Source organism: Metopolophium dirhodum, chromosome 9 (genome assembly GCF_019925205.1).
Source record: "Metopolophium dirhodum isolate CAU chromosome 9, ASM1992520v1, whole genome shotgun sequence".
Lineage (NCBI taxonomy): Eukaryota > Metazoa > Arthropoda > Insecta > Hemiptera > Aphididae > Metopolophium > Metopolophium dirhodum.
Window position 1 is genome coordinate 26923200 of NC_083568.1, and position 13290 is coordinate 26936489.

Genomic DNA, 13290 nt, shown 5'->3' on the forward strand with positions numbered 1-13290 from the left:
AACTAGAGTTTTGACTTTCAACACAAAAAAAAAACTGCATTAATATATGCTTTAATTTAATTTCTCATCAGTCACCTTTATTCTGGACAATAGCATTTAACCGATAGAGTTTAAATGGTCATTTGTTTGTTCCATTACTCTTTGTTCTATTAAAACATATTGTTATATTATGTATGTGCATTGTACAGTACCTAGATAGGAAGGTACTATTGTTTTGAAAAAAAAATTTAAAATGTTAATTCTGCCATATGTTCATTTGCTTATTGATTTTTCTGTGGAATCTTTATGCGTTTGTATCGTCTACTATCAAATATGCATGCGTAATTCTAATAAGTATGTGTTAAGTAGTACAGCAAAATACTCAATGCCGCCTAGAATAATAACCACAAGGTAGTGAATTATCACCTTATAAGTGTCAATAACTGTGACCTTTGAAATAATTTATTTTAGCTGTAGTACTTATATAGCATATTATACATTTTGATGACTTCTAATATTGTTTTTACTTTTTTGTATCAATATCCATAAACTCATATAATGCCATTAAGTAAATAGGTTGGTAAACCTAACAAAAATCATTAAACTTATTTCTGACACTTATTAACATTTGTTTGTCATTGTATTACCTACCTAATAAAAATAATCTGAACAAAAAGTACCTATATTGTTCTGATAGTTGTGATAATATGATTATACTGATTATACAATGATGAATTATTTTTGTTATTAATTAGGTAGTGGGTGCTATTAAATTATATTACCTAAATAGTTTGACCTAAACCTTCAAATTTATTGTATTAGCCATTAGGTTCAGAAGTAACATGTCATAATAGTTTGATTATGGTAAAACAGAATTCATTCGGGTCATCTGTACCTACAGAAAAATTAAATTACTTTACACAGTTTTTTTTTGTAAATCATGTAACTATTAATTTGTTAAAATACAGAAAAAAAAACAAGTGATATTTTATTTAAACTACGGGTAGGAATGTTTTATTTTAAATTATTCACATATTATTCATCACCTACTTTAATTAATTTAATAATATGTCATTAGTATTTTATCTTTTAATTACATTATGAAGATGTGTTTTAATTAATTTCAGCAATTTCATACAATATACATCTAAAATTCTAAACATTATATTTCAAGAATAATTATACTGGTCATAGCAATGATAAGTGTGTGCAGACCAAGCGCAGACTCTTAGTTCAAAGGTCGCATAATATTACTACTATAGATACAGTTTCTAAGTTTCTTATACATTTTGATTTTCAAAGTAGGTAAAACTTAAAGATGTGAAGAAGGAAACAAATTCATATACAAAAAAAAATATATTTATCGTAATATGTTTATTATTTTATAGTACCTACTATGGTACTCAAGATTTACCAGTTACATTACTTCTATGATACCATCATAATTTAAATTGAATGTTGAGTCTTGCTCAGTAAATAATAATATTAATGATGCTCATCTGTTTTGACTCATAGTAGATCTCAATTTATTTTGTACAATATATAATTTTGAAAAATATCATTCCCAAATGTATTATAATAACACCATCTGTGTGCAGAATGCAAAATGCAGGTAATATCATATTTTTTGTAGTATTTTGTAGTATTGATTTATTTTAATCATGGACCATATGGTTCCAAATTCTAAATAACATTATTTTATAATTCCAAATAGGTACCTAACATTATTTTTTTTTACGCTATCTATTTTTAAAATTGAATTAAATTGAAATCATATCAAGCATTATTTGGGGAACAAAGATACATTGTTAAAAATCCTAGGTGGTCACTTATCGAGAATCTCGAATCAATGTTTGGTGAGGTTTAATTTCGAAATGCAATATCTCTTAATAGCATCTCATTAGTTTAATGTACCTACCTACTCCAATCAATTATTCAATGTACATAATTACATTTTTAAAATTAACCATTTTAAAAAAAAATTACACTTAGTAATAATGTCTTCCCTGATGTTTTCTTAAACAAACAATAGGCATAATTTTTGTTACTACATATTCATCAATGTTTAACAATTAAAATTTTTAATTTCATTAGAAATTCTCTAAAAACATTTTATAGTATAAACATTGAAAAATATATGTATGGTATATAATATTATATTTCAACTGAATATTGTATGCTTATTTTAGTCTAGATACCTTCTTGTAGTATTTCAGATGTTGAGTACTTATAATTTTTGGTTCTAATATTAAACACATTAAAACAATGGAGGAGATCCAATTTTTTACACGATTTTACGTATGTTAATTTAATTAAACAAACTGGAATATTAATAAAAAATAATCATTGTGTTTTTACTACTAACGGTTTTCTTATGTTTATAAACTAACAATGTTGCCTGTTGGTACCTAATATTATAGTGAGTAGCATCTTAGTAGGTAATTCTATAAACTTAATTTTATAAATAAATAAATATAGTAATACACTTAAGCAGCCATACAGGTAATAACTATATATAATAATATATAAATATATAAAAAATATTATATTTACTGTCGTATAGAGTATAGAAGACTCGTCAGTCGTCTGCAGTAACGCGCTGTGTACTATTTCGTATTACCTTGACCACCTTTATTATACAGTCGTTGAAATATGAATACATTAAAATATTTCAATGAGATATACGTCATATACTTTGTATATATATATAATAGTATACATACAGACACTCGATATTATTTCGTACAGCGGCGAACCGTCCGGTCTCTCCCATCGTAACTACACAGTACATAGAATTATTTCGTAGTAGGTAGGTTATGGCTTTATGAGAATCTTTCCTCGTGTTATGTAGTTACTAGTTAAATACGTACTCTCAATCAAAAAAAATTTACATATGCAATATTGTGTTTGCGGACGTTTCCAAACATTGGTGCGTGTATTGTATATCTAAAGGCGGTCGGTACTCGGTACTAGGTCGTGTTGACTGAACGGCGAACAATAAACGCCGCTGCAGCAGCCGCGCATCATATAATATAATAATATTATTTAAACTGACGCGCCAGTATTTATCTACAGGAGTTTCTAATCGGATGATATTTCTCGCGTTGTTTGTTTTCCGTAGGTGTTCGGTAATTATATATTTATTCGGGATATTTGATATAATAATGATGCATTGCCAGCAGGACGTGTACCTATCATATACAAAAAAAAAAAAATACAAATGGTTTTAGGTCAAGTTTCTGACTGTAACTGTATGTATGTATGTATGTATGTATTTATAGTGTATACACATTATACTATATTACGTCTATGTCGTAACGGTCCTGTCGAGAATTCTTAATTGAATATCGGAAAACGAAAGTGTGCCTCTAGACGGAATATAATAATAATATTGTATAAATAGATGTGTGGTAGTAGAGGTAGGTCTGCGTCACAAAATCGCCGCGCCGTCGTAATGCGTGTGCGTATATACCATCCATAATATAATATGTTTGGGTATTATTGTATTATTGTATTCATGTATTATAAATTAATATTATACTGTTTACTTTTCCACTACAATGATGCCGAATTGACTAGAAGCCGGGATGCAATACTTCACGTTATTATATTATTTTGGCGCGGTACCTGGCGGTCTTTACTTCTTTAGGTGGTGGCAGCATTTCAAAAAATCTGCTGAGAATACTGTGATGTCTATCAGTTGCATAGTCAGTATTTTTATTTTGTGGGGGTGGATAATTTTTTTAATAGGGGAGGTTCAACTAGGATCCCTCATAAGTTTAGTATGTGGATGCCGTGGGTGTATAACATTTTAGATTTTTGCTGCAACTTTCATACAAATTACAATTTTAATACATGTTCACATTTTACATACTTAATAGTTCACTGGACAAATTGTTCTAAAATGTCGGGGTGAGCTGGAGCCCCCGCAGACCCCACTGGGTTATATACTATACTAGCTGATCCCGTGCACTTCGTTGCCCGTTTAATGTACCAACTCTAAATGACTCAAACTTGGTTCAAGTCGTTATTTAATATTCGGTGTATGGTGTTTAAAATTTATCTTAACTTTTCCATTGCCCGAAATACAAATTCTGATTCGCAGCAGTATATTATCAGGTAGGCAATCTACCTGCGGTAGATCGCGGACCTCGTGCTGTTTGTACGTAAGTGTATGATTTAACTCTAAAGTATCAAAGTTATACTATACGTTTGTCGTATTCCATCTATGGTGGATTAATATAATCAATTAATACAAAATCCTAACCTAACCTAACCGTACTAATATCAGATGAATAAAAAAAAAACCAAATTTAACCATTTTTAAATTAGTCTGTCTTCTTCCTAGAGGTCTAATCTACACACAAACATCCATTTATGTATATATATATATTTATTGACAAAAAATAATACAAATCAACAAACATGCCCGATTAACCAATAGCAACCAATATATAATATACACTGTTGCGCCACTGTTGTATTTTTTACATCCATATTTCCTAATTTTCCGGTGGATTTTCCTAAATTTTTCTTTCGTAAAAACCTTATCCTGGCAATTACGAACATCTTAAAAAAAATTTGAGCCAAATCGGACCAGCCGTTCTCGATTGATGAGGTAACGACATTTTTCATGGTCCATTTTTATATATACATAGATTACTTATAATATAGATTATAGAATAAATTATAGTTTATTCGAACACCTTGCTCAACATACCACAGTCGTGATTGGTACCTATTCTTCAATAGGTTTTTTCGTTTTGTATCTGCAACACACGTACATTTTCTGTTTATTGACCTTTCATTTTTGTAAACTCGCACCAATATATCATTACTAAAATTTAAAATATAATATTTCTTGTGTCTAACATTTTTTTTTTCAATAATCGCGTAAGAACATCTTATCTGGTTAGTGGTTTTGAAACGCAATGTATTTTATTCGTAGTTACATGACTATTAAGTATTAATAGTATTAAAATATATTGATTGATCATCCTATTTTTTTTTCAAATTAGATATATACCTGGTGATTTTTAACAACGTTGGTTCCGTTTTATAATCGAATAGTAAAGTTACTTGTATCGCTATATCATTTATTGTTATAATTGGGGTTATAATTATATGAAAATTATCAATTATTTTAGTATATTTATTATTTACAAATTATGCATAACGTTACCTACTAAATGCATTCTCATTGTATAGTAATTAATGATTATTGTGAATAAAACAATAAATATACGGTGATTTGCACGCTTCGAGTAAAGTAGTTACTCTTTGTAATGTTGTAAAAACATTTTATATTATTTTAAACGTTGCAATGTCAATTTGGTTATAATATATTGGATTGATATTATGCGTATATAACATAGTATAATGCATTAATGCAATGTAATGTGTCGTATGATTTAAGTGCATTCGTTATCGAATGTTGACGTTAATTCGGTCTGTACCTAGTACTTACTACTTATAGCTACTTAATAATTTGTTACGAAATTTATCTTCGTTATCGAAATGTTTGGGATAATAAGGTAGTTACATACTTATTAATTGCATTCCGTCACACGGATTAATTCTACCAAAATATCGTGTTCACGATGTATTTTGTAGGTACAGTAGAATCAAAGTCTGTATACCGATTGATTGTCGTCGTCGTCCTTGTCTGTAATCATAAAGAAACTATTATAGTGCTGCTGCTACATCCGTGCATTATTGTCATTAAACTAATATTGGTCATTGGATGATAATTAATACATAATATTCCTAATGTCTGTAATTCAAAATGTAGTTTGGTAAATTGGATGATTATATTTTAACAACCAACCCTTATTAGAAAATTATCGAAAATTATTAGGTTATATTTTTATTTTATAAAATCTGATTTGATTTTGAAACAATGTACATTTTTTATGGTTTATTGTAACTACTTTTTAAATTTTTTGTTTTTTTAAACTTTTTTGAATTAGGTACAACATATATTTTTAAATTCATATTCTGAAGCAAAATATACGATCGTTGTATAAAAATTGAATTAGTAGTTAATTAGTGAGTTAAAATTAAGAAAATAATAAAAATTAATTATTAGTGTATTAGAACAAAGTACATAGCATGCTGTTTACTTAACAAAAATGATTTCCTCAACATGACCTTCATATTTTCTTCATAATGGACCATGTTTAGGTTTGAAATAAACACTAAATTAACACTATAAGGCACAGAACAGCCATCAGGCACATCGTAATTTTTTGATAAAACACGTTTTTTTACCTCTATTAGATGTTTTCTTAATGGCGTATCGTTTTTGAAAATCTAATTTTATGACATTTAGTGAACATTATTATTTTAAAACATTGAGAAAACCAATGTTTATGATCTGCCATGCCCCACCCTGTACTTGTGAAAAGAATGAAGATGATGTGAAGTTTAATAATAAAAGAATCATTCTGTGTATAGTATATTATGATATACCAATCATTTTTAGATTCTGATCGAAGTGATGAGTGTATTGACTTTACAATAATGTGTGTTTTTTTATTATTTTTTTTTTGTCGCTGTCATCACCTTTTAGGACAGTAAAAGTGCTTAGATTTTCTTCAACAGTATCTTTTCTGATAGGAAAGTGAATCTAGTCGGTACTTTGATGTAAAAAGTAAAAATTTCTCATTAGTTTTCAAACGCGACGTGAAAAACAAAAGAAAAATTAAGGAAAAACGGGAATTCTTACGCAAAATCTGTTATTGAGAAAATCAATTTTGGTTTTTGGTGCAACTCTAAAACAAATGACCGTAGGTACATGAAATTTTGACAGAATGTTTATATTAGCATTTTCTATACACCACAACATTTTCCAAATATTTTGACTTATTTTGAGCTGTTTACGGACATTTTCAGTTTCCATTATTTTTAGTTTTTTTTTTCTATAAATATCAATAAAATTTTATCTGTTAGGTAAAAAAGCTTGACAATTTAATACAATAAGGCTCCTGGGTTATTGTTTCAAAGGCAGATGAAAAAAATTAAAAATCCTTAGTCACAGTTTTTATTTATAAGCATTTAAAGTTCAAATCTTGACAAAATACGGAAAAGTCACGAAAATTAGCAAATTATTTTGATAAAAATTTTCTTTTTAAATCTAAGATCTGAAAATGTAATACAAGATTATCCGTAAGTTTGTCTACCTTTATCAAAAAAAAAAAAATTCTTTCTAAAATATGTCAGAAATACCCCAGAAATATCTGCGATGATTATAATACTCATAATAGTAATAACGCTCGTGGTTCGTTTTCATATCATGTTAACATGTGGGGTTTCGTGCAGTTTACGGCATCGTAATTTATAGGGAAAAAGGCATGAGTATCGAGTACTTATAACTTATAAGTAATACATTTTGATTTTAACAAATTAGGTAGGTAACTACCAATTAGGTACGATATTATTTAAATCGTATAGAACGCACGACCTACCTGTTGGCTTTATTATAATATAATATTTACTCTGTAAAATATGTGATATTATATTATATAGTTTTTAAAAATTAATTATAAGAATTATGATTTAGGAAGTATTTTATTTAATCGTATTTATTAAAATGTAAACAAACAATTTCAAAGATTATTGGGCTTGCCCTATACCTTAATTATAGTCAGGGTCAACACGGCACACGCCTAGGGCGTTAATATTTGGGGAGTACGTTGAAATGATCAAAATTATGTATTTATATTACCAGTGACCGTGGTATTATAGCTAAACTAGCTGCTAGTAATTTTATTAACTACTTAAATACTTCGATTAATTAATAATATTGTAATACCATTTTCTTCAGTTGCGTGGAAACAAATATAATATATAAATCAGGGGTCGGCAATAGGCGGCCCGCGGAAGGAAAAAAAATGGACCGCCAAAAATTTTCTTAATTTTCCTATATATCCTATGCATCACTCCCCCCCACCCTTCATAACAAAAATTAAACTAATATTGAAATCGATTTTATGAGGCACTGAGACAATAATAACGGTTTATCATTATCTGTGTTGTTGTTGAACGTGCCGCAGTAATAATGTATTACTTTATAAATAATTAAATATTAAATACTTTGTCTTAAAATGTGTTTTTAATACAAAAATAAAGACATTAATGATAAAACTATGTTTAAGATTTTTTTGGCCCTCGAAATTTTTTTTTTTAAATATCTGGCCCGCCACATAAATTAATTGCCGACCCCTGATATAAATCATTAAAACCAAGTATACAATACCTGCTTAACTGCTGACAATTATAGAATAATACAAATCTGATACTCGTCTACAGTTTTTGGTGCGGTTTGAACTTTAAAATTTTAATAAATAATAACACACGCCACGAAGTCCCATCAATGGATGGTCTCTTCTCTCATGCCCAATGTCTGAATTGTTGTAAATAATCGTAATTATCAACCCGTTTGTTATTACCTTATTATTTTGTCTTTTCTATATTACTCTTTTATCACTTGTGCTTATTGTAAACCTTAAATTACAGATTGTACAATTCTCTTGTTTAAAAATAAAAATAAAAAAATAAATAATAATTACGATTGACATTTTTTCAAACTATAGTAGAGTTTTATATATACAGATTTATATACAAAATATAATTTGTCATAATAAAATTTCTCTTTGTTTTTGATTTAAATTAGTACTGAAACTCTATACTTAATTTTATTTATAGAAGATAGTAAATACTGTTATTATATGAAATCGCCAATCGGTGAGAAGGGTGAGAGTTGTTACTTGTGATTCATATTCAGTGGTATATTGTTGATATATTATAATTTATAAAGGTAGGTAACTGTAACAATTTTATTATTCACGAACTTATTAATTAGTAACCTTCACACTGTTTTAATTTTATTTAAAAAATTAACTATAGCTTTTGAAGAAAATCTGCGTATACTTCAATATATTGCTTGTTAATTTATAATTATATACTTATATTATTTTAATACACGTTTGTTTTGTACAGTTTCTGCTGTACAGGTGTGTATCCAAGCGTTAATGTAATATATTTAATTATGTGTCCTTCAGGCATTGCGTAGTTATGTGTATTCTTGTCTTGTGTCGAATATATATTTTGGGTAAATTAATATTGACTGTTTTATTTTAAGTCTAATATTTTTTTTTAAATTTAAAGAATATATTTTTTTTATTGTTTAACATTTCAATGTTTATTGTGTACATAAATAGTTATATGAGATTTTTTTTTATTTATAATTTTTTTTAAGATTGGATTTGAAGAATACAGTCTCGAGTACCGCCCGAAATAGGGACGTATAATAATAAAATGTTGCCTACAGTCGATCCCCACCCTTCATGATAAGTACGATAATATAAAGAAGCGCATCATCTCTTTGTATATAATGATCCGATGCCCGATTGGATTCGATGACTGATTGTATCAGTCGTTGAATATATCACGCATTACGCCATATTATGCAGACCTTAGGATATCCGACCTTGTCCACAGTTTTCAACCAATGTTCCAGCGCACAATAATTATCATGTTCGTTATTACCGTTCGTGTGTAGGTTCGATAATTTGATTTACGGCCATTGGTCATCGTTGAGGTTGATTTTTTTTCTTAAGGTTATTAATTATTATTATCATGTTATTAATTGTTACTGTATGTATGTATACCTCTCTCTCTATCTCTCTATATATATAACATTATAATATACAACAGTCATTATCGTAATACTAATCATTGTTTTCGCGACCCCTCCACGATTTATTCACTATTTGTCACGGGGACCAATATAGCGCCCGCGCAGACAGTTTGCACCAACCGTCAACCGGAACCGAATAAAAAGCAGAAAATAATGTGTTTTCTAAACTTTTATTTGACTTTTCTCAAGCGTCGTAATCCATAATTTGTTTTAAAAGGTTACCGACGGTAATGTAGTTATTTCATGTCTATATAAAACACGTAATATTATGTAGCATGCACGACCGAAGGGTATTAACAATAAGTAATAACAATAGGTAGTAATAATATTAACGATAATAATTATAATAATAATAATAGTTACGAATATTAATAAATATGAATTTATATTTAGAAATGATAAATGTACAGACACAATAGTTTTTTGAACGTGGTAATATTAATATTGTCGAGGAAAAACATTGCTCGTGTTTCAGTTTGTTCACCTCTATTTATTGGCGATTCGCCATTGTAGTAGGTAACTTTTTGGTATTCTCGAGTATTTTTCCTTGTGTTGTCGTTGTTTGATGCGTCAAGCTTACAAACGGCCATTATTATAATAGTTCATCTATAATCAGCTGTCGACAAAAAAAATAATATCTAAACGATATTAACATAGAACAGCGTATACATACATATACTATTCTATACGTATACATATAATGTACAACTTATGTTTAAATATTACGTACAGTGAATTATTTCGTTTGAAAACCGAATAACTTAAAAAAGTATCAAATTGTTTAGTTGTATATTGTATAGAATATTATGTATATTATGAATATTGTATATATTATTATCAATCAACCGATAATGCCAAATTATTTATTTTACAGCATATGGGCAGCCCGGTGCGCGTGTCTATAATATTATTATGATTTGTTGCCGGACATTTTCAGCAAGAAATCACTTGTTGTTTTATGTTCGTCGCCTGGACCATTATTGTCGCTGTGTTTATCGGCTTGTTGTACCTATAACACGATATTATTATACTATATATCGTTGTACTTTGATTTTAGCTGAACGACGCGACGATTCGAATAATCGATCGCGCATCGCTGTAATTGCAATGCGCACACATCTGAGGACGGACTGCAGCGGTTACGTCGATGGCGTGTCCGAGACCAATACCAATAATATATTATAATAGGTACTATAGGTATATAATAATAATACATAATATTTACAATCGCGTGTCATTGCGCCACTCTTCTAACAATATTTGCGGTGCACGGTTTTGTACGTACAAAGGATCTGTAGATAGGTATTATTTGTTGGGGGACTGCTTGATTCGATAATATATTATTGTGTTGCATAATCCCACTAAAATACAGTTAAAACGTTTGTAAAAAAAACATTCTTGAACTACACGAATACATGATTAAAATAACACGTGAATGCGTTTTTGTTCAATTTTCAGGTCTATGATGAAGATTACAATTTAAAATTGCTCGCTTTGTAGACAATTTCAAAATTTTAAAATCGGCCCAAAAATGCATTTAATAATTTATGAGGATTACATCACGACTTCTTATGTAATGTTTAAATAGATAACGTGTTACTACACACGTAGATTCAATATGGTCATTGCTTTTCTATGGACCATAGAACAGTATATTATACAATAATATACTATATAGGTTTAGGTACTCCATTTTATGTTTATGTTCGATTTTACAATCGGTTCACTGAGAACTTTTTTCACATATATATTCCATGTCGAATAAGAATTTTGATTTTATTCCGCCGACAATGTTTGAATAATTGTATTAATAGGAACAGGGCGCCTATATATATATATATAGGCCTCAAAAGTTAATATCTTTTATTGCTTCTTAATCAGCTTATTCAATAAGCTGTTCTATCCGTGCTCTGGTATATTTGACCATTTGGTATAAACCAAACTATATAGTAGTATATAAATTGCGACGTGTTTTTATTTATTTTTCTTTGGCACCACGGATTGCTTGTTAGCGCGATGTTGTTTATACATATCCCGATATCTGGTTGAACGTTTGCTACAACCAGTGCCGTATCCAGGGGGTGGGCTTTTGGGCTTAAGCCCCCCCCGAAAAATTGAAGGTTTTATTGAAATAATTAGTGCATTGGAAGAACTTATGTCAATAGAACATGATAAAGCAGTTTTTCCATTACATAAATCTATGTGTAATTTTAATTTTATTATAACTATCTGTATTTTGGAAAAGGTCCTTGGAATAACTTATTTTATTTCAAAATATCTTCAAACAGAAAATATTGATTTATCCATTGCAATAGAATCTGTAGAATTGACAATTCAAAAATTACAAGATTTACGGACGGAAGAAACTTTTTTTTCTATATTTCATCGTGCTTGTGAAATCGCAAAAGAAGTTGGTACATCACCAACCATACCAAGAGTAGTCGGGACTCAAAAACATCGAGAAAATTATGCCATACTCAATAATGACCATGTCTCTTACTACAGACAATCATTATATTATCCATATTTAGATGATATTTTAGCATCATTTAATGAACGTTTTAAAATGAACTCTAATATTTTTATTTCTTTATCTTCTTTATTACCAAGCAAAATTGGTAATTTATCATTTAGTGATATACAGCCAGCTATTGATTTTTATGAAGAAGATTTAAGATCTAATAACCAAAACATTCACATGGACTTATTAAAAAATGAATTTGAATTTTGGAAGCAAAAATGGTCTAATGAAGAAAATAATTTACCAAAAAATGCATTAGACACATTATCAAAATGCCCCGAAGATTTATTCCCACATATAAATATTTTATTAAAACTTCTTGCTATTTTGCCTGTATCAACGGCATCGGTTGAAAGAAGTTTTTCTTCTTTAAAAAGAATCAAGACCTATTTAAGAAACTCTACCGGTGAGGCAAGATTAAACGGATTAGCTCTTATGAATATCCACAGAGACATACAAATTGACACAGATGCTATTTTAAATATGTTTGCGTCTAAAAAGGAAAGGCGTTTAGATTTTAAATTGTGACAATTTAATAATGAATGCATAATACATTAAAAACTATGTGTATATATTATATGTTTTAAATTTTTTCCTATAAAGTTAAGTATGTTAAAGCCCCCCCCGAAAACAAATCCTGGGTACGGCACTGGCTACAACAATAATTTATTCCCACGACTAGGCTTGCACCGCGGCGTGTGTGCGTACGTTTTTTTCCCGTGTCCATGATGTGCCGTGCTCGGAAAGTACCTATACCTGGTCTTGTGCCTACCGCAGTCGGGTGATCCTGACCTTCGTCAGTAGTCTTTCATAACCCGCGCATCGCGGCTGCAGCGACGCCATCGTCTATTTGAATTTTTTCTTTCTCGCCATTACGTTATATTAGCGTTAACATTTCCAAGGGCGCTATCTTAATCGTCATCTTTGTCTAAATGTGGGTACTCTTAAACGTAATTTTTTTCTTTTCATTAATCACTTCCAAGACTTCCGCACGTGCTCTCACAAATTTCTCGGAACGTCGCATACTTAATTAATTTATATTCATAATAATATGTATAGTATTGAGATTTTTTATTCATGTGAATGAATA

At 29.3% G+C, this 13290-nt stretch overlaps 1 protein-coding gene across 1 annotated transcript; it reads left to right on the forward strand.

Moving 5' to 3' along the window:
* The first annotated feature begins 11805 nt into the window (after window positions 1–11805).
* LOC132952312 (52 kDa repressor of the inhibitor of the protein kinase-like) lies at window positions 11806–12777 on the forward strand. The gene has a single exon (XM_061024587.1). It carries the CDS (start codon window positions 11835–11837, stop codon window positions 12726–12728), a length of 894 nt encoding a protein of 297 aa, XP_060880570.1. The 5' UTR covers window positions 11806–11834; the 3' UTR covers window positions 12729–12777.
* The last annotated feature ends 513 nt before the right edge of the window (window positions 12778–13290 follow it).

Bases quoted from the DNA above. Each gene is read 5' to 3' on its own strand.
- LOC132952312 (XM_061024587.1), top strand. From the start codon at position 11,835: ATGTCAATAGAACATGATAAAGCAGTTTTTCCATTACATAAATCTATG.